Source organism: Cololabis saira, chromosome 16, assembly GCF_033807715.1.
Source record: "Cololabis saira isolate AMF1-May2022 chromosome 16, fColSai1.1, whole genome shotgun sequence".
NCBI lineage: Eukaryota > Metazoa > Chordata > Actinopteri > Beloniformes > Belonidae > Cololabis > Cololabis saira.
This window is the reverse complement of record NC_084602.1, coordinates 23,353,989-23,379,061: the sequence shown is the minus strand read 5'-3', so window position 1 is coordinate 23,379,061 and position 25,073 is coordinate 23,353,989. Positions and strand designations below refer to the sequence as shown.

At 40.0% G+C, this 25,073-nt stretch overlaps 1 protein-coding gene across 2 annotated transcripts; it reads left to right on the top strand.

The window, feature by feature from the left end:
• The first annotated feature begins 6,924 nt into the window (after window positions 1-6,924).
• On the top strand, window positions 6,925-23,161 carry aspg (asparaginase homolog (S. cerevisiae)). 2 transcript variants are annotated; one of them, XM_061743852.1, is made up of 17 exons: window positions 6,925-7,363; window positions 9,579-9,705; window positions 12,704-12,815; window positions 12,997-13,122; window positions 13,202-13,285; window positions 14,142-14,268; window positions 14,364-14,476; window positions 16,354-16,539; window positions 16,625-16,738; window positions 16,882-16,998; window positions 17,272-17,367; window positions 18,469-18,632; window positions 20,656-20,742; window positions 21,206-21,305; window positions 21,386-21,451; window positions 21,557-21,601; window positions 22,120-23,161. In XM_061743852.1, the coding sequence occupies exons 1-17, from the start codon at window positions 7,126-7,128 to the stop codon at window positions 22,162-22,164; spliced, it is 1,947 nt and encodes a 648-aa protein (XP_061599836.1). In that variant the 5' UTR covers window positions 6,925-7,125; the 3' UTR covers window positions 22,165-23,161. The 2 variants fall into 2 exon arrangements, with proteins under 2 accessions (XP_061599836.1, XP_061599837.1); XM_061743853.1 differs by lacking the exon at window positions 21,557-21,601 and having other exon boundaries at window positions 6,926-7,363.
• The last annotated feature ends 1,912 nt before the right edge of the window (window positions 23,162-25,073 follow it).

The following is a 25,073-nucleotide window of genomic DNA, read 5'->3' as shown; positions in this document are numbered from 1 at the left end:
ACGTCTGGTGACAGTGTTATTTCTCCTCTTAACGGTGAACACTGACTGTTTTGAGTATGTTGCTGTATGTCAAATCTATGTATATCTGTTGTATGTTTTAATTGCCTTTTGCTGATTGCCTTTATTTCTAGCATGCATTGCATAAATTGATGGCTAATCTATGCAATGTATACTGTTCTGTTGTAATCAAATTGTTTTTATTTTTTGAACTGCCTTAAACAATAAAAGCGATGTCCAGTACCTTGTTTGAGTGCCATGACCCATTTATTTCCATTGGGTATCTATGCTGACCTTAGTACTGCTCAGTCCATAGATCTTCATGGGTAAGTTTTTCTTTGGATAGTTTCTTCTTGTACAAATGCTGCCTGCAATGCTGCCACTCTTACACACATCTGCCACTCATCACCTGTGTCCTTCTTCCTTTAATGCCTTGTGATGTGATGTGATAATGCCCCACCTACAGCAGTGTTACCATACTTCTATCTCCTATTAATAGGAGCTAGAAGTATGGTATCATCTCAATTAAGTGAGATCACATTGTATGATCACTTATTCCTAATATGAACTGTTTCACATGAAATTTGTTATCTCAAATACAAGACATTGATTGCATGAGATTAAGTTTGTCTGTATGAGTTTGTAAATAGCAGCCCGTGCCCTTATGTAGTGTACATACAGGACTGTCTCAGAAAATTATAATATTGTGATAAAGTTCTTTATTTTCTGTAATGCAATTAAAAAAACAAAAATGTCATACATTCTGGATTCATTACAAATCAAATGAATATTGCAAGCCTTTTATTATTTTAATATTGCTGATTATGGCTTACATTTTAAGATTAAGATTCCCAGAATATTCCATTTTTTTTTAGATAGGATATTTGAGTTTTCTTAAGCTGTAAACCATGATCAGCAATCCAGAATGTATGACATTTTTGTTTTTGTAATTACATTACAGAAAATCACAATATTCTAATTTTCTGAGACAGTCCTGTATATCTACATGTGGGATTCATATTCTAAGTTATGTATAAAGTCCTGCAAGCAGAAATACTTGAGTGTAAATTATATTGTCTACTATTTCTCATCAAACTGCGATAACTGCCTCAGTATATATACGTCTGCCCTATGTTGCCACCGCACAATATTCCTGCCCCCCTCTCGCCACCCCATAAATATTTTTCTAGATCCGCCCCTGACTGAGACCGAGATGATATCAGGTCTCAATCTTGACTGGGTGATGTGTGAGATTAAGTTTAAGTGTGTGTGATTAAGTTGCAGTAGTAATGCTATTCATAACACTACACTGTCCATTGGCCAAAATGACACTATAGACCTAATACCCCAATAATAATAATAATAATAACAATAATAATAATAATAATAATAATAATAATAATAATAATAATAATAATAATAATAATAATAATAATAAATAAGGCTAAGGACAGGAAGGACCTGCAGCGTGTGGTGAGGACGGAAGATCATTGGGACCACACTGCCCCTCCTCAGAGACATCTACACTGGTCGACTTCTAAAGAAGGCCAGAAACATCAGCACTAACCCCACACACTCCGGATGTGCCCTGTTCTCCCCACTCCCCTCTGGAAAAAGATATCGGACACTCAAATCCGGAACCACAAGTCTGAGTAACACCTTTTTCCATCAGGCTGTCCAAGCCATCAACTCCCCCCTAACCTTTTTTTAACCGTGCAATACTTCTCCCGGACTCAATATTCCAGGTGCAATATTCCACTACATGTGTATACTATCATCTGTAAATAGAATCTCAGGTCTTCACTATTCAAATGCACCTTAACCTCTTTTATATTTTTTATATTTCTTATTGTTTGCACTATTGTTCTTATTTGTCTTACACTGGAGAGGTGATGCTGCTTCCAATCTCACTGTACCCAGGTACACTGACAATAAAATATTCTATTCTCTATTCTATTCTAACCCAGCCCACCTGACATGGACTGACACCAATCCCCCATCCCTCCCACACACACTCATACACACAACCAAGTGCAATAATGCCCCAGAAAGTATTTATCTCTCGCCCTGCACTACATGTACAGTTAATTTTATATTTTATATTACAATTTTGTATAAGTGATTTTATTTATTATTCTTGTTGTTTCTGTGTGTGTTGATTCTTGCTGTGCGTTATGCTGTCATGTGGAGCTGCTAAACAGATTTTCACAGCGATGTTGGAAACAATGTTTACAGTGACAATAAAGGATTCTATTCTATTCTAAATTTTATTTGTAAAGCACTTTTCATAAAATAATCTCAAAGTGCTACAGATACAAAATAAACAAAAAGGAATACAATCAAGACACATAAAAAACAGAAGTAAAAGCATAAAAGCACAGAGACAATAAAAACATCTATAAAAGACAAGGGAAAGACTTCCTGAACAGAAAAGTCTTCAGCCCCTTTTTAAAAGTGTCCACAGACTATTATATATATATATATATCTTTATTTAACCTTCATTTAAGCCCTCATTTACAATGACGTTGAGCAATACAAAAGTAAAAACAAAAAAACAAAGACAAAAATAGAACAACAAAAGAGCAGTCAATTAAACAAATAGGAAGTTACAATTAATAAATAATGTAACAATAAAATCAATTAAAACAGATACAAGTAGTGTTTAAAAGATTTAAGATCAGGGATTTAAAATGACCAAAAGACACTAGTGAATTAATTTTTGGGGGGTTTTGTAATGAGTTCCAGGTGGAAGGTGCAGAAAAGCTAAACACAGGTCTTACCAAGCTCAGTAAAGACTCGGGGGACTTGTAGTCTAAGCCAGTCAGTGGAACGAGTGTCGCGTAAACTAGCAGGCCAAGCAAGGAGGGAGGAAACATAAGTCGGCAGCAAGCCAATAATAGCCTTATAGATAAATAAATACAAGTGAAAATCTCGCCTCTCAGAGAGGGAGGACCATCCAACCTTACTGTACTGTTATATAAGTCACCAGTAATAAACCTACGGTAAGTTCAGAGTGATAAACAGAATCAAGGGGCTTTAGCGTTGTAGCCGAGGCATGTCTGTACAGTATGTCACCATAATCTTTTTTTTTTTTTTTTTTTTTTCCCTTGTCTGCACACATATTAATGATTGATACCATGACGGTAGAAACCAAAAGCATACACACGTGCATTATTACTATATTTAATATATATACATATATATACGCATACATATGCAAATATACAAACCCAGTGATTTTTAAAAAAAAAATGTTTTGGGGGGGGGGGGGGGGGGGGGGGGGGGTGGGGGTGACGACATCCACTGCCAATCCAGGAAACAGGAACACATGGAAACACGCACTGGAAATCTGCAACAAAAAACCACAAACAAAAAAAAAAAAACGAAACCGGCTCGGAGCCAACCAAAACAACAACAGCAATCGACCTAAATCTTGAGATCTGATCGCAGTCTGAGCTAAGCTACCGCTACCGCTACCTAACCCCAAAAACTAGAGAGCCAGCATGCAGGTGAACAAGCCAGTGTGTATGTCTATGTGTGTGTGTGTGTGTGTATGTATATGATCATGCGTGTGTGTGTGTGTGTGTGTGTGTGTGTATATGCATGTGACTAAGTGGCTATATGTGTGTGTGTGTGTGTGTGTGTGTGTGTGTGTGTGTGTGTGTGTGTGTGTGTGTGTGTGTGTGTGTGTGTGTGTGTGTGTGTGTGTAATAAACCAAACAAAGCTCTACCTGAAGTGTATCTATAGTGGGGGAGGGGGGGGAGCAACCCCGCCACCCGTGAGACCAGAGGCCGACACGGAAGAGCCCGGAACCCAGGCCACCGGCGACCCCACAGAGGGGAGAAGCAGGAGGGAGGCAACCCACCGCCTGCGAGCCCCCCCCCCCCCCCGGCAGCGGCCGAGGGGGTCCGCAGGCGGGGCCCCCACGGCGCGGGAAGAAGCAGCCAGGGATCCCGCGGCAGCGGACCGCGACCCAGGCAATCCCAGGCCACCCGGTCCGGGCCGGACACGCGGCCAGGAGGCCCTCACCCTTCAGGCCAACGACCCCCACCCGGCAGGGGGCCAGCCTGCCCGGAGAGACAGAGCCAGAGAGGCAGGCGCACCCGCCCCCCCACGAAAAGTGGCCCTCCAAGACCACAGGGGCGCCCCGCTGCAGAGGCAGCGGGGGGGACCGGAGACGGGCCCGGAGAGAGTGAACCCCCCAACAAGGCGACACACGTGCAGGCCCGACAACGGAGGGCCCCAGACCCAGGCATCCCATTCATTCATCCATTCACCTATCCGATATCTATACTAATAATAATATGATATACTATACATAATAATAATACTAATAATAATAATAATAATAATAACCATCTTTGTATAATATAATATTGATAAATTATTAAGTTTTGATGTCCTGCCATGGAGGCTCAAATCCTCCATGGCAGGACCCTTCCATACCGCATTCTCACCGACACAGACACACAATCACAATCACGCAATTATGTCACCATAATCTAAAACTGATAAAAAAGTTGCCTCAATAAGGGTTTTTCTGCAATGCAAGGGGAAGCAAGATATATTCCTGTAGAAAAAGCCAATCTTTTGCCTCAGTTTACTTGCCAGATTTGAAATATGATATTTAAAAGATACATTTTCATCAATATAAATACCAAGGTATTTATAATCAATAACTCTTTCAATAAAACTGCCATTTTTAGTAGTAATGGTGCAATTACTCAAATCTTATGAGTGCAACTTCAAGATCAGAAAAAGACTCTTTTTGACTTTACCAATGCCAGTGGGGAGCGATCATTTTCAAAATTTGGACTTGTAAAGAATAAACTGAGATCCACAATGGGCCAAAACAGACTCAATCTCCTGTCTTTGATGAGCATTGAGAGTGATATTCTTAGAAAACTGGATTTTACCAGCCTCATCAAAGACCTCCCACACACACACACACACACACACACACACACACACACACACACACACACACACACACACACACACACACACACACACACACACACACACACACACAGAGCTTGCAGATTTACTTTAAATGGCTTTCCGTAGTATTTTTGTTACAACTAAAGGCTGTTATAGTAAATGAGTGCTACTGCCATGTGCACTGTTACACGTGGCACAAAATTATTTTTTTATGGGAGAACGTGATGCATAAGGGGGACCCCAGAGAAAAAATAGCTTAGGGGCCCATGACTACCTTAATCCTCCTCTGGTCGTGGCGCTATGAGTCTCATTTCTTAAAGGATGCTCCTTAAGGGATTTGTATGTAGTGATGTAGAGCTCATTCTCATTTAAGTTTTGGTCTTGACTTGTCAGCTGTGACTGGTATGGGGTTCAGGGCTGAATTTTTCAGGCAGGAAGATTTTAAGTTTATTTTTTGATGGGATGAACATGAATACCTCATACTACTGTTTGTGCAGAATCTCTCTCTCTCTCTCTCTCTCTCTCTCTCTCTCTCTCTCTCTCTCTCTCTCTCTCTCTCTCTCTCTCTCTCTCTCTCTCTCTCTCTCTCTCTCTCTCTGTCTCTCGCTGTCTCTCGCTGTCTCTCGCTGTCTCTCGCTGTCTCTCGCTGTCCTCGCTGTCTCTAGTGAAAATGTTGAAACTTAGTTGTTGTTTTTCCAACCTGGGCCCGGTTTTGAATACAATAAAATTTGAGAAAGAACATGCTCCTTGAGTGACTTTGTCTTTGACAGTAATGGGTTAATGATTGTGTTGTATCTTGGGCCACTTGTAGAACTAATCAGTGTTTAAATTCAGCTTTCAATTCATATAGTGGCCGCTGGCTGTTTTTTTTCAAAAGTTACTTTATACTTTTATACTTTAAGTAGTTTTTGGAGCAGATACTTTTTACTTTTACTTGAGTAAAGAGGTCAAGTTGATACTTCAACTTTTACCAGAGTATTTTTAAACTGCAGTATCTATACTTCTACTTAAGTAACAACTGTGTGTACTTTTGACACCACTGTATGTTTCACCGTGGAATGTGGGAAACGTCCTCTCGATTTCTTGTATGTCTTGATATATCAAGAATCGACAATAAAGCTACTTTGTCTTTGACTTTAATAAACTTAATAAACCAATATAAGGAATGTCCCAGCATACTTCAGGTAACGCCTTGCGTACAGCAATTTTGTGTGAAAAATAGTGTGTGAATATATAATTACACACTGTTCTCTTCAAAGTATTAAGCTCTGCAGTAATTAAACCAGGAATATTCAATTGGCGGCCCGCGGGCCACATGCGGCCCGCCATGACCTTTTATGTGGCCCCTGGTCATATTTTAAAAAAAAGGGGGTGTTTGTTGAAAAAAAAAAAAAATGTTTTATAATATTTTTATAACTGGCTACTATGGACTAAAATGGTTGTGCTCAATGCTTAATATAATATTCAAATAAGGAAATCTTGGTGGAAAGTGGTGTTTTGTCATTATGGCGTGTTTCATTAAAAGTAGGTCAATATCAATTTCATTAAGTTTGCACAATGCATGGTTTCAAAATGAACTTCAAAATTCAAAAGCATTCAAAATAATATTTCTTTATCTGAATATTATATTTAACATTCACAATTACTAAATCTGGAGACAATTAATACATAATTCATATGTAAACTAGATATATTCAAATGTATAATACAAATGTATTATATTTACATAAGTATTCGTCTTTGAGTGCAAAATACATTTTGAAAATACCCACATTTTCAAATTGTGCGGCTCCTCTCCATACAGTCCTTTTGCAGATGTGGCCCCCGGCCGAATCTAGTTGAATACCCCTGAATTAAACCACTCAGGAGGACGGCAGCTCGGTGATCTGTGGCCTCAGCAGCAGCTACTGTACTCCAGGCCCCGCCCACATGACTGACGTCAGAGAGGACACTGCCCATCAGAATGTCAAGGGCAAACATGTTCACTTAAAATGGGCAAAACAACACGAATTAAAAAATAATTGTCCCGCCCATGACATGATCACGATGTAAGCAGTTTTTTCTGTATATAAAGCCAGATGTGCGGCAGGTGCCGAAACCACAGCACTTGGAAGACCACCGTGTTTTCATCATCACTTCCAACAAGTGGCTTTAAATAGGCAGCGGCGGGGGACTCCAAGACAGCATGGCGGACACCGACAGTAATAAGAGTTCGGCATCCCTTTCTCGGGCTCTGTCAAACCCTAATTTGGGTTCAAAAGAAACGCAAGTACCCCCAAACTCTCAGCTGCACTCCACCCGAAGGAGAACGCTGTCGAGATGCGCCTCGGAGAACCGCGAGGCGGCTGCAGCCTGCGCCGCAGAGTCGCGGGTCCTGGTCATCAACACCGGAGGAACCATCGGGATGACACTTCAAGATGGAGGTAACTACACCAAACTAAACTCATTTAATCCTGAATTTGATTACTGCAGGGATGCACAGAAATAAATTGCGTTTAGGAGTTGAGTTGCTTGTTTGCTGCATGCCTCTTAAACACGAGACGTGAATTTAACCCTGCGTGACATCACTGAAGCCTGGATTATGGTACTGCGTTAAATCGACGCAGAGCTTACGCCGTAGGTTACGCGTCGCCGCGCGCCGTACGGTGCGCCCCCGCGTACCCTACGCCATAGGCTCTGCGTTGGTGTAACGCGGAACCATAAATCAGCCTTGACACGTGGATCCGGAAATAAACGGTTCTCTGTTGCACACAGATGAATCCAGGACAGCTGTTAGTTTATGTTGACCTACACTTGATAAAACTGCTTTAGCGTTCTCTATCAAATTAAAAAACTACTTTAGTAATGCACAAAACCAGCACAGTATGATTTAATAAGACAATCAAAAGTAATTTCCTTAAAAGTAATTACCTGTAAATGAAATAGCCTTTTAAAATCAAAATACTTTTGTATTGTTAGTTTACTATACTTCAAACTGTACCTCTCATAATCCACATCATCTTTCAATAAGTAACTACATGTTTGCATGCGGAGTATTGTGCAACGCCATGAGCATAGTGATCCAAAATAACATTCAAAGGTCCTGGTTGAAGGAGGTCTCTTCAACCGCACTTAACCATTTCTGTGTTTCACATCTTCTATTAAAAGACCTTCTGTTTCATATTGTTTAAACTTACTGGTAAAGTGGGTCAATCAGCCATCGGTACAGGAATAAATGTTTGTAATGTTGCAAAATAAAGTTATGATTCATGGACATGTGTCCCTTTTAGAACAATTAAAAAAGAAAACTTGGATTATGGAAATGTATATGGGAAAAATCAGTTTGAATTCAATTACTTTATACCTCTACTCCACTTAATTTCAGAAGCAAATATTGAACTTTAGTTACTTTGAGGTTAATATTTCCCCGATATTAGTTATTAACAGGGCTAAACATTAAATTAAAATAAAACACAGTGGGTGTGTGGGGTCGTATTCCACTTTGGTCCAACCTGACAGTCATTCCCATCAAGGTACTGAGTGGCCTTGGAACAGACACTGAACGCCACTTTGCCTCCACTGCTCCAGACATTGGAAGGGCTGGTCCCAAGCCCGAGTAATCTGATCATTTTAAATCATTTCTGGAGTCATCACAGTTAGTTTGAAATGTTTGTGTGTGTGTTAACAGCTCCACCACAGACAGATTTTTCCTCTCAGTTAATTCACATACCTTTATTTCAGTAAACCAAATAATCCAACATCCATCCATCCATTTTCTATACTCGCTGTATCCTTTGCAGGGTCACAGGGGTCTGCTGGAGTCTATCCCAGCTCATTACAAGCGAGAGGCAGGGGTTCACCTGGACAGGTTGCCAGTCTATTGCAGGGCCACATATACACAAACAACCAGACATACTCACACTCACCTACGGGCAATTTAAAATCATCAATTAACCTACTACGCATGTGCTAACCACCAAGCCACCGTGCTGCATGAACCAACATCTCACCGAAAAATATTCAAACTGAAAACAGAATTGCGTACGAGGATTTTGTTTTTGTCTTAGATTATAATGCTAATGTATTTATTTTAAAGAAAACCTTTAGAAATATAGATGTTAATTTGGTGTTTATAGCCAAAATACTTGTCCTGCATTTGTTGTTTTAACAGTGTATAGGATCATTAGCCAGAAAAGACCCCATTTAATTAGACATTAAGAGACAGAAAAATAATTAGAACATAAAATGTAATTAAGAACTTTAATTACTATAATTAAAGGCTTATTCTTCCTCTTCAAAGTCTTTGAATATTTCTTTACGAGTCTCCTCTTACGCTTTCTTATTAGAGGTTTCATGATGTCTTCATAATTTATGATGATCATATATCATATATTTAAGTTAATTAAAAGTATGGGCATGCCAGCTCTCTTATTTTAAATTAATAGGCGTGTTCAGCCTGGTGTGCAGTGTTTATAAGAATACTGGTCTGAAGTGATTTTCAGGATTGGTAACATTGTAGTTCCTCACATTTACCTCTAGGGTTCAGTATGAGACTGATGAAGCTGTGTTGTTGAGACTATAGTAAATGCCTTTCAATGATGATCAGTAACCCAGCAATGGTTATACTATGACACTGTACTCTGCTGTTGTTATCCACAGTGCTCAACACAGAACCCAATCGTCTTGTGCGGAGCCTGCGCAAGCTGCCCATCTGCCACGATGAGGTCTATGCCCAGCAGACTGGCCTGTATGACTACTATGACGCCAACGACACTCTGGTCCTGCCGTAAGTGCGCCCGGCTCAGTCAGTTTCACTTTTATTTTAAACCTTCCTGTGCTCTTGTCCTATAAAATATAAACGTAAGGTCTCATTTTTCACTGTATGTGTAGTACATATAGTGGCCTTTATAAGTCATAAAGTCGCATTTGCGAGCAGAAAAAACAATATTAAGCAGTGTCCCTATCTATCACAAGGAAATAAAAAGCATTTGAATTAGAACAGTAACGTTTTACTAATCTGGGAACAACAAGATCATCAAGTAGGCATCATATAAGCATTGTTGGTAGTGTATACATTTTTAATGTTCATCACTTATTTTGAACTTAATTTATCTTTATTTATTTCCTTTCAGCCCTATCCAAATTAAATTTTCCATGGCGTCACTATAAAATATGCTCACAAGCAAGTTACATCATTCTTGTGGAGAAATCCATCACATTCAGTTGCAGTATTAAGTAACCAAAGAGCAATAAAACGCCATTGAACAGAGAGATCCAACGCTTCATTAGAGACAACACACACACACACACACACACACACACACACACACACACACACACACACAGGACATCTTCACACACGTGACAGTTTCTGTTTTGGGATGGAGACCAATAAGGGGAGTGCCCATCTTATGATCTGCTTTCATTATCACATTGCTTCAACTTTCCTGTTATGTTATCTGAAATTAAAGTCCAGGTGAACGGTTGCGTGGGAGCGATCACGCTTAAAAAAAAAAAAGTAACTAATAACCTCTTGTGTCTGTATGGCCATTTTCTCTTCTTTGGCTGCTTAATTTTCCGAGTGAGGAGCATGTGATGTATTAGTCTGTGAGGATAACGTGACTCGATCACAAGAAGGTTTAACATCTGACATTAAAGTGATGGATGGGACGCTGTGTGTGACAAATAACGACACGAGTGAAAACAGCAAATCAAGCAGACTTATTGTTTCAGTTCGAATTAAATCTAGCGTAATTACATTTTCTCCCCCGCAAAAATGCAACTTTAACAGGAAATCAGTGGCTCCTTGTGCCCTGCTATCACACACGTGCTGTAAAACTGGTTGCATGGTATGTGTCCTCACTGTTCTTATGTGCACGATGTCCTTGACGACAAACGTTTGGGTGTGCTCGTCCGATAGAAAAGATAGAAAACACAACAAATATTTCCCATAGTTTTTTTATTTTCAGTTCTTAATTAGCTGACGTTTGATAATCAATCGGGCTGCTTTTAAAGTGTGAAAGACAAACACTCAGACCCAGGAATAAGCTTCTGTTCAGTATGTTTGATTTTACTCTGTCGTGTTGTTTCCTGCGTGTGTGGTGGAGCAACGAGAGAAGGCCATGTTCCTAGCTGATGAACTGCTCCTCGCTGTTGTAACTCATACTGAAACTAGGCACGCTCCTTTCTCGCAGACCGTAACAGACTGCTGAGTAGCAGAGCGGGGTGGCATGGAAAGTAAAACTAAACCATCCAGTTATAGGTTCTAGAAAGCACTTTGTGAAGAGTTGAACTTCATTTTATATTACCGTATTATCTACTCTACAAATCATAAAACAGTAATTTTGTGTCTTTTTTTGGTGTTCTGCAGGTTATATTTGCTAATCACTGACTTAATACATTGTTAATCGTATGCACACACTCATATGCAATTTTAAAAGGGCATATTGTTGATGATATGACATTACACAGCATATGTCTAATACTTATTTCTGAAGAAAGATTAAGTTTATTGATTTATTGAAAAGGTTTACTCGCATTATGATGTGGCAATGCCACAAGGCAGTTTGCTCCCTACCCCCAATCTTGTCCACACAAACCATAATACAACAAAAGCATAGATATATGCATAATAAATATATATATGTGAGCAATTATTAGTCTTTCTTGGACTATGAGGCATCTTACGGAGAGTATGCTAATGTGTAGCTTTGTTGCAGTGCAGGGCCCACAGCCAGATAGATGAATAATTGGTGATTTGAATAGTGTTTTCTCGAAGCACTCTGGCTTTAAGATTATCAGCAACATATGTTTTAGAGCTCTGTGTGGACTCGGGGCTAATTAGAGGGGTGTCTGTAGGACCCCTGGTCGGATTGGGTTGGGGCTCGCCTGCTCTTCCCCCTGCTGTTCCATTCAGCTTCTATCTCCGTGTTACCAGGATGCCCCATGGTAATGTGTGGGGGTGTCTGACTGTGTTTCTTTAACTGAGAGATTAGAAAGAAGTGGAACCAGTCGCGCTGGCTTCCATGTAGTATCGCAGGTGGGGCTGTGGGGTGCCTGTGTTTAACTCCACTTAAAGACAACATGATATGTATATTTACCACTGTTGAATTTTCAGTTTAAAAAGGTCAAACAGGATTTTTGCTTTAAGTTAAAATGAGTTGCTACAATTCACGGGACGTATCAAATAAGCCACTTTAGTGTCTGATGGCTTTGCCTGTAATTTACAGAACATAGTAGTGGAGTCGCTCAGACCAGTCGCACTTTACTGTGGTAAACAATTGGTCTTATTTTAAATTCTTGATCACCGTGTCCGCATGACAAAACCTCCCGCTTTTCCACTGGCAGAATTCTTTGTGAGTGTGTGTGAAACAGGTTCTGGCAGCCTGGGGCTGAGACAGCCGGCCTGCTAAATAGACTCTTGTCTCACTTCATAAAGTCAACATTAAACTCACTACCCCTCTTTGATCAGAACTTGATCCAACCCGTTTTAAATGAGCTTAATGGACAGAATAATTTGTTTAACTGTGTGTGCTTTATGTTCTTTGGAGTGACTGCACTTGGAAAGAGTGAATCTTTGGAGTTTCATGAGTTTCATCATCGGTTATCTTCTTTTTGGGGTATTTGATTGAGGGAGCACACTGACTGGAACACGGGCATAAAGAAATGTATAGTTTGTTAATATTTTGTCCCAATTTTGATAATTTGTCCTTGCTGATGTAACAGGGTAATTTCCCATATATAGGCTGAATAAAAGTCTTATCTTTCAATGTTTTCTCTTTCAGACTGAGTAAGTTAAAGAAAAGGATCATTTACACGATCCTGGAGTACGAAACTTTGCTGGACTCCTCCAATATGACCACAGAGGAGTGGGCCAAAATTGGAAAGAACATTGAGGTACTTGTGGATTCATTTCAGTTTGTTTTTGCTTTTCTAAAGCAAGACCTTAATTAATCACACAAAAGTCATATAGCCCCTAAAATGCAGAACATAATGCAGGGGGGAAAAATTATATGGCATGAATGTTACCATACACAACAATCCCCATCATGCTCTCTGTTTTCTTGTCTCACTCCAGGAAAACTATGAAAGCTACGATGGGTTTGTGGTCCTTCACGGCACAGACACGATGGCATACACGTGCTCTGCCTTGTCCTTCATGTGTGAGAATTTGGGGAAGCCAGTCATTCTCACCGGTTCCCAGGTAAGACCATTTGGCTTCTTAACCACCAAATTCGTGAAATGTGCCTGCAGAATTTTAATAACTTGCTTGGTGCGTTCAGGTGCCCATCTACGAGTTGAGGAATGACGGCAGAGACAACCTGCTGGGCGCATTGATAATTGCTGGCCAGTTTGTCATCCCTGAGGTGAGGAAAAGGAGATGTGGAAAGGAGTCATTTGGTGGCTGCTTTGTTCATCAGCCCTAAGTCGGCATCCATGAAAGTTTTCTTTATATTACTACAGTTTTAGAGGATGGAGATCTAAACAAAGTAAAATATTTAATAGAATTAAAAAAAAAACAACAAACATATTCGGTATATCAGTTCATGTTTTTAGAAGATGCTGTCTTTTTCAAAGAGCAAACGATAGCACGTAAAAAGTAACAAATGGTCACTTTTGTGTCGTGTTTCCAGAATGTTTTCTAATGCCTGCGAGTTGTTTCGCAACTCTGAACAAAAGTTACAGAACAAGAAGAACAATGTACTCTTCCTGTTCTGTATGTGCTGCTAAAAGAGCGGTTAAAACAGCTTCTGCGTGGCAGCTGAAGCTCGTTCCGTCTCAGATTAGTCATTTTGGCCATTTAAACACAAAGTTAATGTGCATTTGCAATGCCAAAAGCGTTACTATTCAGTAGTTGAAGGGTGCATTTTGAACATATTGACAGTTCTTAATACGACCACTGAGTAGATGTTTGAGTCTTTTTATATAATAAAAATTCAGGATTATTTTTTTTTTGAACTACAACACTTATTTAGCGAATAAAGTGATACGAATAAAACTGACTCAACCGTCTATGAAGGTAGATTCAACTAGAAGACTATATCTCTCTTATATTTGGGATTTCAATATCACACACAGACGTCACATGGTAATAAGTGAACAAAAAAGCATGTGAAGGAAAAAGCTTGGAACAAACTAACTTGCTGTGATACTTTTGAAACCAGTTTGGATACATTGAGATTATCTTATAATCATTTTCTGCATCTTTGTCTTTTTTTCTAGGTGTGCTTGTACTTCTACAACAAACTCTACCGAGCGAACCGCGTCACAAAGGTGGACACTGGGAGTTTCAATGCATTCTCCTCTCCTAACCTGGCTCCCCTGGCCACTGCTGAAGTGGACATTTCAAGTGAGCCACAGATAAAACACTCACCTGCATGCTGCAAACAAATCCAGACATGCATGTCATATTCTTTACCCTGTCTTCCTCATCTTTCCTTTTAGTTAACTGGGACACCGTTTGGAGGGAACGCACCATTGCGAAGTTTCAAGTCAGCACTGAGCTGAACCGCAACGTTGGTCTGCTCAGACTGTTTCCGGGAATCACGTCTGCTTCTGTGAGTCTCCCTCAGAAGTGACGTTTGTGTAGCCTGCAGCTGTCACTGCTCGGCTGCTGCCTTGAAAAGGCTTTCCTTGGAGTAGTTTCTGATCAACAAGCTTTCAGTACCCAACAGTGATTTTTTTTTTTATTTAATTTTTTTTATTTTTTTTATTTATTTTTTATTTAATTTGCACAACATGAATGTATACATAAACATGACATGATAATTCATTTCCAGAGGAAAGATAACAGGTAGTGGTTGTGCACGTGAGGACAGAAACCCTAGGGGGGCTTATGCAAGGACCTCGCCGTTTACAGGACATTACATGACTTGTTTATTATTAGAAAGTAAAACTAGAACAGAAACAAAAACAAAATAAACAGCAAAAGAAGACAAACAAGAAAAAAACAATCAACAAGCAGTGAATAAAAATAACTGCAGAATGTTAAAATACTAATACAATAAAAGTGAATACTAAAACGGAGAGAACGAGACAAAAGATTTGGCAAAGCAACACAGGTAAGGCATAATCATCATATAAATGGTATATCTCTTTCCTTTAGTTTCTTACTTGGGTAATTAATTTATTAATTACACTTCTTTTGTAGGTGGACAGAGAGGATGAGTTGGTCATTAGATGGGAATGGGCATTCCATAGGGAGACACCTTTTGTATTTTAAGGAGAACTGACCCCTGGTGGTACTATATAGTGGGACATGCAGCTGGTTGGATTGTCTAGTCTGGTATGAATGAAAACTAGAGTTAGACTGGAAGTATTGCTGGAAATGTTCAGGTAGTTCAGAATTGTGGTATTTTGTTTTATAGATGAAAATACAAGTTTGAAGGATGTTTATATTGAGAATGGTTAGTATATTGAGGGTTAGTACAGTGATGCCACTTAAGTAAATAAAACTGATAGATGTCCATCACCAAATGCTCACTTTCCATGATAGTCCTTTCCAGTCGTTATACGGTAAAGATGAACCGGACTTTAACCTCAGTCCGCAGTGCAAGAACGGGGTGTTTCCCACTTAAACAGATCAGCTTTTTCATTTTCCGAGTACCAATATATAAAAGTAGTTTAAACAGCACCCAGCATGCTCCAGTCTTTTAAAGAGTTGGGCTGTTGTTTTTGTTGAGCTGCAACAAAATAAAGTAAAGTTTGATTTAATTACCCATCTTCTGTGGCTTTTTCCCATTCATGTAAACTGCCATTTAAAACTCAGGCCAGAGAAAGATGAGATGACGTTATGGGCCATGTCCAATCACCCTGTAAAAATGGGGAATTGGCACAGGAACTGTACCATTTAGCTGCACCTCCCCCCGCCGAGGCTGCTGGGAGAGTTATTTTACGGTCTCAATCTGCTCTCGCTGCCCAGCTCCGCCATGAAGGCTTTCTTACAGCATTTACGAGGCACTGTTTTCACTTAGACACCAGGCTCTTGCCTTTCCGCCATCTTCGATATTCAACGTTTGATTGGAAACCTTCATCAGAGCTTTCTTGTCAAAGTGGTCATTACATCAAAAAGTACCGATTGATTTCATCACTTTTAATGTCAGCATCTTCTCAGTGTAACCGACTCTTTCTGCCTCTCCATTCGAATCGCTCTCCTTTCTGCCGTTTAACTCATCTGCTGTTCTGGTCAGATGCAATGGCTAATGATGTGGTACAGGGCCTCCCAGTGCCAGCCATCCAACCAGTGACAGAGATACTGGTTGCAGAGATGACACCAGATGGGCCTTTAGGAGAGTGATCGGTCTCGTGCATTGGAGTGAAATGCACTGCAGGAAAAATAACATGGAATACTAATTTTTCAATTTGATTCAGCACACTTTAGGCAGCCATAAATCTGGGGTGTTTATAATCTGAAAAAGCTCACATCTGTGTCCAGGTGAAGGCTTTCCTGCAGGCGCCCATGCAGGGTGTTGTCCTGGAGACATACGGAAGTGGAAATGCCCCCAGCAACCGTCCTGACCTGCTGGCTGAGCTGAAGGCGGCCACCGATGCTGGCGTCATCATTATCAACTGCACACAGTGTCTGAGAGGTGCCGTGTCGGCATCCTATGCTACCGGCAAGGTAGGCATATCATTTGGTGGTCAATCATGACCTTTCATCACACAGCATGTTCATTGCAGTTCAACTTAGAAAGATTTTTTTGCAGGTTTTGATGGATGCAGGCCTCATACCTGGAGGCGATATGACTCCAGAGGCCAGCCTGTCAAAGCTGTCCTACGTATTGGCCAAGAAAGAGCTCGATCTGGGTGCAAGGAAAGCGGTCAGTGCCTTCATTCATTCTTGAGATCAATTTCAAGACTTTCTTTTTTTTGTTGATGGAGCTGAGATTTTGAAATCCGGACAGCCTTGTGAGAAATCATGCAATAGTTAGAGTGCAAATGTTTTCTTTGTCTCCCTGCTCAGATGATGGCTCAGAACCTGCGAGGTGAAATGACCTCGCTGGAAGGAAGCAAGCTGTGTCTGGCTGACAGCCATTTCATCCAGATCATCGCCAAGTCGCTGAGCGTCAGCTGCAAGGAGGTGAGGACAGCCGCAGCTCCACGCAGGCTTCACCTCTGTACAGCTCACTTTCACTCAATTCTCCCTTGTAAAACTTGTAACATTCGTACTTAAGAGTCTCTCAGATGAGCATCAACTCTTTTACAGGCTTGACCTGGGTGATTTATTAAGAAAAACAAATGGTTGAAGAATAGAGTTAAAGTTATGTGCTGTTTAAGTGTTAAAACACTGTACAAAGGTGTTATTTTTATATTCAAACATATTTCATGTGAGCTAATTTTTTGGTGTCCACAGGAACTGGAAGCCATCCGTAACGCTTTGACTCCTCCTCTGGCATGTTCTGCTGCCAAGATTGGTGACATCGGGGCGTTAGAAGCCCTAAAAGACATGGTGAGTAACCCCTGTGCATCTGTAAAGCTGATCGTGTCCATACATTCAATAACCCAGTAACACACAGTCTCCTGATTGGATGGTAGTTGGGAGAGTTTGTACGCCAGCATGGAAGTATTTGACCTGTCTCATCATGTTTGGTTGTAGGGTCAGTACTCTCAAATTTATTGCGCAAAACCTTCAGGGTCATTCTTTCTGCGTTGCGGCGTTATAGCAGGTACAAAAACAAACCCCAATGACAGGCAGGGCAGCCCAAAGAAGGCCCAGCTGTCACATCGAAATATTTTTATGTGCCTTGGCTTGTGTGAAGCCGGTGCTTAGATTAATCACCCGCTTCCGAAGACAAATGGGGATCTCCTTATCTTTTAATATCTACCAAAAGTCCAATATTCACCTTCCTATCAGGGCTGGAAATCATTTTCTTTATTACCCCATGTACCGCAGTGGCAAGTAGATTTCAAAATCACTCAATTCCTTTAACCAGCTGCTTTTACTGGCATCATGTAACTTAAAAATGATGCAAAAAATACTTTAAATAATTTAATTGGTTTTTCTAAATGAGATTGTTTTAGTTTTTTTCTTTTAAAGCTGAAAAAACAGTCTAATATAAACTACCTTCAAGGCAAACATTTAAAATTGTCCTGAAAGGTTAAATATAATATAAATTCTTAAAATAGTATTTTGTGCTGCTCGTGCACGTGGTAAACTGGTGTAAGATTAGAATAAGGAAGACAAAAGCATCCTTCCATCCCTAATGACCGTCACTGAATAAAAATCAAATTTTTTTTTGCAGCTTCTTTTTTTCAACACGATGGGACAGCAAGACAAATGTCCATCTCCTCCGTTTGTGCAGGCTGTTAACTGCCTTCATGGCAGTCGTTTCCTCGGGCGTTGCCTTTTCCTCAATGTTTTTCTTTGTGTGCATGTGGTACTTGGATGACTCGCTGTCTTTAATTCTTTCCCTTTTTTTTTGGTCCCAATAATAGAGCTGTTCACTATATTATGATACTGGTGATGCAGAATATAGTTTTTAAAGCATTCGTAATCATGGTATTTTCATTAGATTTGACAACCTCTAGTGATCGCTTTTGATTGTCACAGGGTAGCAACTTGTGTCTGGGAGACTACGATGGACGTACACCTCTACATGTTGCTGCTTGTGAGGGACACATGGAAGTCGTGCAGTACCTGCTCAGTCACGGAGCCTCGGTCCATGCTAAAGATCGCTACGAAGACACTCCCCTATCCAACGCTGTGCGCTTCAGGTAAAAGAAAAAATGTGGGCCGGTGTGTTTGTTTGTGTCTGGACCATTAAAATAATGTCTTTGTTTATGAAGTATCAGACATTTTAAATCCCCATGTTGGCTATTTAGCAACAGTTCTTATTCCTCAAGGACTTCCGAGTGTATACTGAAAATAATTTAATAGCTGCTATAGAGCAGATTTCATTAAATGAGCTGCTGCAAGGCAGGAAATCTGGCTCTGCTTAAATGACGAGGAGGGCGCAGCGGCTGTTGCAGAGGAGCTGAAACCAAGGGAACAACTCGCACTGGAGTTTAGAGGACAGCCAATAATTATAAACGAATTAGGTTAATTGTCATCTGACAGTTTAGATGATGTTTATTTTTTACCAAAACTTTGTCATTCACTGACATTGCTCTAAATGTACGACTGGAAATACTCACACTTAATGTTTCTGTGCTGGTGCTGTATCGGGCCTCGGGGGGGAAACCGAATGTGACACAGCTCTACCAAAAGGCCGTTGTCTCACTTTAACGGTTGACACTGCAAGTGTGGACTTGTTTCTTTTGTAATGACAGAAGGATGCACTGGGGTAAGTCCACCTGCCGTTACGGAGCGCTTCTTACAGTATGTGGCAGAGCCTGGCTGGCTCCGCCCTTTCTTCATTCATTCAGCGAAGTGACACTTGGTAGCCTCTCAGAACAGGCGAACTGGTGATTCTTGAGTTGAAGGTTTGACGCAGCTTATCACCAACATTTCAAGCTATGCTCCAGCCTGTTGCCCATATATGGAAAGGGAACGAGGATAAAGAAAACAGATATGGGGAGTGTCATCAGAACCAGTCCTACCAGTCAGCTCCCAGTTTCACAGATTTCAGATACTTGCTCCTTAGTCTTTAGGAAGTCTTCTGTGTCTTTACCGTACTTTCTCAACTGTAGATCGACATGCATCGCAAAAAAATTAAGCATCTTATGTAAAATCTCCTTTGCAAATTGCTCTATTATCAAAATACCAAAATATATTATATACCCATCAATCAATTGTGTTGCTCAGTTTTTTTCCTTCCTTTTAAACTTGTTATATCCTGTCACGCTGATTGTCACTGGGGCTCATTGCGAGGGCTGAAACTTGTCTTAACTTGTTCAACGACATGTAGTTCCTTACTAAATCTGTCACTGAATATAAGATTTAAAAAATAACAACAAACCTGAATCAAAGGGAGTCCGTCACTGCGTAGTACCTCTTAAGTGCTAAGCATTTGCATCGCAACTTACGGTTGTTGTTTTATTTCAAAGTTCACATGCCAAGTCTTTTCTTTCATGAACAATTCCAAGCGGCTTTCATAATGCCGTAAAAACATGCACACCTCATACGTTCTTCAGACCAAACATGCAGATGTTCTAAGAGCTTTGAAAAGTGGTGACTGAACTGAACTCAAGTCCAAAAACTAATTCTGAATTTCTCATAAGAGTCAATGTGTGTAGGTGTGATTGTTAGTCTGGGTTTGTAATGGCCTGGTGACGTGTACCCCACCTACTGCCTGATGTCAGCTGGACAGGTTGAAGCTGGTGTAAAAAGAAATGAATGAGTGCATGGATAATTGTGGGTGCTACATGTAACAGTCATGTGGTGGGGAAAGAGAAGTTAACAGAGGTTTGGAGATTATTTTTATTCTCGGGCATCGGTCGATTCAGTTCTCTTTACACTAGCCAAGTTAAGAACTTCCTGCCTTATTGTCTCCTCTTAAATAAAGTTGCATGAGCATATTCAAACACTTCCCATTGATCAGTTACAGATAAAGCTTCTTCAACTTCTATGCTTTCAATTTTTCTGAGACATGAACTATAAACAGTTTTCATTTTCTTCAGTGTTCGATGAGCTTCACCTTTGTTGTCGCCCCAGATTATTTGTCTGTTGCCTCCTCGCTGAACAGTGACACGCAATCATTGTTAATATTTTAGTTGATTTGAACTGAGTTACACAATGATTCTATGTTAAATATACGTGATTTTTCACACTCTTTTATTGCACGTCCTCTGAATTTAGGCGTAAGGAAGTTGTGAAGCTGCTGAGAAAGACGGGAGCCCACTTCTCCAGAGACCACCTGGAGGAAGCAGGAACTGAACTGTGCAGGTAAGAAAGTAAAAAAGGAAATGTGTGTTCAAACAACTATACAAGACACGCAGCCAAATGTCTCATCTGCTTAGCCCTCCTTGTTGACCCATCCTACATAGCTGACACAGGAACAACCAGTTGCCCCGCTGTTACACAAACTGTAGGAATGCTCCCCGGCAGCATAGCTTTGAACCCTAACTGCATCGCCTGTGCCGACAGGTATAAGACACAGTGACTGCCCCCTCGCTTATCAACACGAGACTCACAACAGGTTCGGCCAAAAAGGCTCCATTTTAGAGTTTCAGGAGCACACCTTTTTGTAAAGTAAGCTGAATTGTACCGTAGATCAGTAAATCAGGAGGCCCAGTGCTGCTGTGGTTTGTTCTGCTGATGTGCTGGCTCAGACTCTGATAAATCACTTTACACAAGGTTTTTCTTGACTGGTTGAGCTGAAATAAACGTGTTTCTTTGTGTGCGTCAGCCTGGCAGCCATCGGCGACCTGGAGGGCCTGGATATCTGGGTTCTTGCTGGAGCAGATCCAAATACACCGGGCTATGATGGAAGGACGGCCATCCAAGTGGTGGGTGGCTGGCAGACACCTCGGGCCTTAACAACTGTTCAGTTCACAAAATAAAATCTCTCATTTGTCATCCGTCACAGGTCCAAGCGATTGGAAAAACCGATGTGGTGAAGTTTTTAGCGCAGCTCATAAGCAAGAAATCCAGGGTAATGTCCATTTATCTTTTACATCTGTAGATTCCTCCTTCAAACCCCAACAATTAGAAGTGCCATTCTAATGACCCCTTAAACAATTATCTTGTTCAATTTCAGAGTGTCTCTGGTGAATTTAGTGGGTATGATGAATATGATGATGAGGTAAACGAACTATAGATAATTATGTTTGATTCCTCGTTTCCACTTCTCCTATCCTTAGCATGGGATCCCGCCTAGCATGCGTCCTTTCATCCCCGCCGTCAGTTTGTGGGTTCATCAGTGGTTGTTCATCATCCATCCCTTCCTTCTGTCATTTCATAAGCTTATCCTGTTAGCGTATTCCACTTTGGGAAATTATGACAGGCAAGATTTGGAGACTAATATCGTATAAAAGAAAGGAATCAGCAGTTTAATGGCTAATTAAATGCATTTTCTTCGAGGAAGCTGTTGCAGTAGAATGTGTCTCCGAGCTCTTTTCCTATAAAACATGATTGGCTAAAATCTGATCATGTTTTGAATGGTTGCTTTCGGATGCCTGTGGACTCTGAACAAAACAAGTCGGCTCACTGAGCTGGTGTGTGTGTGTGTGTGCGTGTGCGTGTGTGCGCCTGTGAGTGTTGAAACAAGTGTGACCTTTCTCTGCTCTACATTAATCCATTCTCCATTTGTTGCTATGGCAGACCGGCGGAGTGATCGAATTCACGGCCACCCAGACAGGACACTGAGCTGATGGCACCTCAGCCGGCAGGGGTCCATGTCCGTCCATTTCCTACCAAGCCGTCCTCCCAAACACCTTCCAGCCTTGTTTTTTATTTTACCTTCTTTTTTAAGAAAATATCCACATGGATTTTAATGCTATAACTGCTTAAGTCTTTTCAAATCATTTCAAATGTATTAACATCTCAAGGAGTAACCACTTTTTTTGAATATACACTGTTTATGGATGTGATTTGGTCGTTGTCTTCTGTACCTTTGAGGAAACATCTTACTGGTCTGAAAATCTTCATCAAATGTTCATTTTTTTGTATCAACAACAGAAACCTCAACCACGGAAGTGTTGATAAACTTCCGTCTTTTTTTTAAATTGAATACTGTGACATGACTTCATTAAGCAGAATTTTCTTTTTCCAAAGTAATATATTCCTGATATATAGGATTACAGGGTATATTCACAGATTTTATTTGTATGACTACTTTTGTACTGAGAAACTGGGAAGCGTATTAACTTGTGAAATTATGGTTGTGTTTTATCATCTTGGATGTTATCCAACTGCAACCCTTGTCCACCTCAGTCAAGGAACACATCAGTCCCTGAAGCTGAGTTTTTCACTTCCTGCTGCTCAACAGGTATCACCAAAACCTGAAGTTACCTTCAAGACTCATCCAGCCTGTTTCTTGTGCTGATTGTCGAGCTGGAAGCGTCACATATCTCACACTTTGACTCAGAAAGGGGAAGTCCAGACTCTTGTGTGATACAGATTGTGTAACAAGTAAATTGTATTAAACACATCTACTCTTAGTATTAATCAGCTTTTATGAATCTGTATTTTATAGTCAATGCGTAATTGCATCATGTATACCTCCATTTTCAATGCTGCTGCTGCTATTATTTTCACAACCCTCCCCCTCCCCAAAACATTTAAGAAAAGGCGAGAGCGTGACGATAAGTGGTTCAGTTATGTGTTTCTTCTGTGGAAAAAGCAAGAGAAATAAATCTATTGATTCACAAAAAAGTGTCTCCTGTGTTTGTTAATGTGATAACACATGAAACTATGTGCACTGACAAAAGATGGCAAAAGATGTTTTTTTTTCTTTGTGGTATGAATTAGCGCATTTGCACTCAAATGTTCCAGGTCCATGTCTTATGATGGACTGGTGACGCGTCCAGGAAGTAACCTGCTTCTGGCCCAATTATATGTCCAAGAGACCCCTGTGACTGAATACGTTATTAAGAAAATGAAAGAATAGAGTCATAGTTGTGTGTGTGTGTATGTATATATATACAGTACTTGAATTGTAAAAAAAAATCAGGGGGATGGTGGATTTTATCATATGGGGACAGATAATTTGTGCTGATTACAAATAATATAATATATTACAAATAATAGCACTGACCAAAACACCTGCAGAAATACTGCAGGAATGACACAGCAGCAGTTAAATGCAGCCTTCTGTAAGCTTTAAATATCCACTGGGCTTACATCAACTACATCGAAACACAAAAATAAAAAACAGTTTTCTGAACTTATCAATATGACTCTGTCCTTCACAGGATAAGTAAAATGGATCACTGCAAAAACTCAAAATCTTAACAAGAATATTTGTCTTATTTCTAGTTAAAATGTCTCATTTTAGTAAAAAAATCTCATTACACTTAAAACAAGACTCATCACTGGAAAAAAACAACAATTTTCACCTGTTTCAAGTAGATTTTCACTTGAAATAAGTAGAAAAATCTGCCAGTGGAACAAGATTTTTTTGCTTGTAATAAGAAGATCTGGCAGATTTTTCTACTTATTTTAAGTGAAAATGTACTTTAAACAGTACTTGAAACAACAATAAGTTATTTTTCTGGTGTTATTTTTCTGGTGATGACTCTAAATGTTGAAATAGCAGTAATACCACATTCATTGATGAGTTTTTATTTCAGGGGGGGATGCCATCTCCCCTCATCCCCCCTCAACTCGAGTACTGTATATATATATATATATATATATATATATATATATATATATATATATATATATATATATATATATATATATATAATTGAATAATAGTCATGTTTTCTGCAAATGAGTTAAGTTTCCTGAAGTTCTCTCTAGTTGTGATCTGAATACTAAATCAATCACTGTGAGACTGCAATAAACCATCAAATGCAGGTATAATGATTGTTGAACAGAATCCAGCCTCAGCATTTACTGACCATGAGTGAATTATATATATATATATTATATATATATAATTGAATAATAGTCATGTTTTCTGCAAGTGAGTTAAGTTTCCTGAAGTTCTCTCTAGTTGTGAACTGAATACTAAATCAATCACTGTGAGACTGCAATAAACCATCAAATGCAGGTATAATGATTGTTGAACAGAATCCAGCCTCAGCATTTACTGACCATGAGTGAAATCACATTTTAATCAAACTTCTAAGGCACGAATGGCATACAATTCTATGCATTAATTTGACTTCAGTCTGCATTTACTGGTATTTGCAATCTTTGTCTTGAGGGTGGCTGCCCCGTCCTGCTCCTTGCATGATGGAACCCAGCTCATCCGGTTGGACTAGCATGGGTTCATTCTTGCCTGAATGAGAGGCTTGTGTGAACCTAGCCCTAAAACGGTATATAAGGCACTGCTACCTCTGTAGGTACTCAGTCTGGGCTGGAATGACATCAAGAAACACCACTGAGTGGAAGGAAGATACTCTCTCCAGGTAATCCTTCAGAAGCTCTTGCCGGAAAACTGTTTTTGTCTTAATTATTATTATATCTCTAAATAGCTAATATATTGTTTTGTGTGGATTTGTTCTGGTGAAAGCTCTGCGACTGAAATTTGCTGCAGTATTGCGTTTACTTGTGCTGTAACTGAAAGATTTTCTCAGAATCTAACTCCAAGTGCTGTTTTTCTT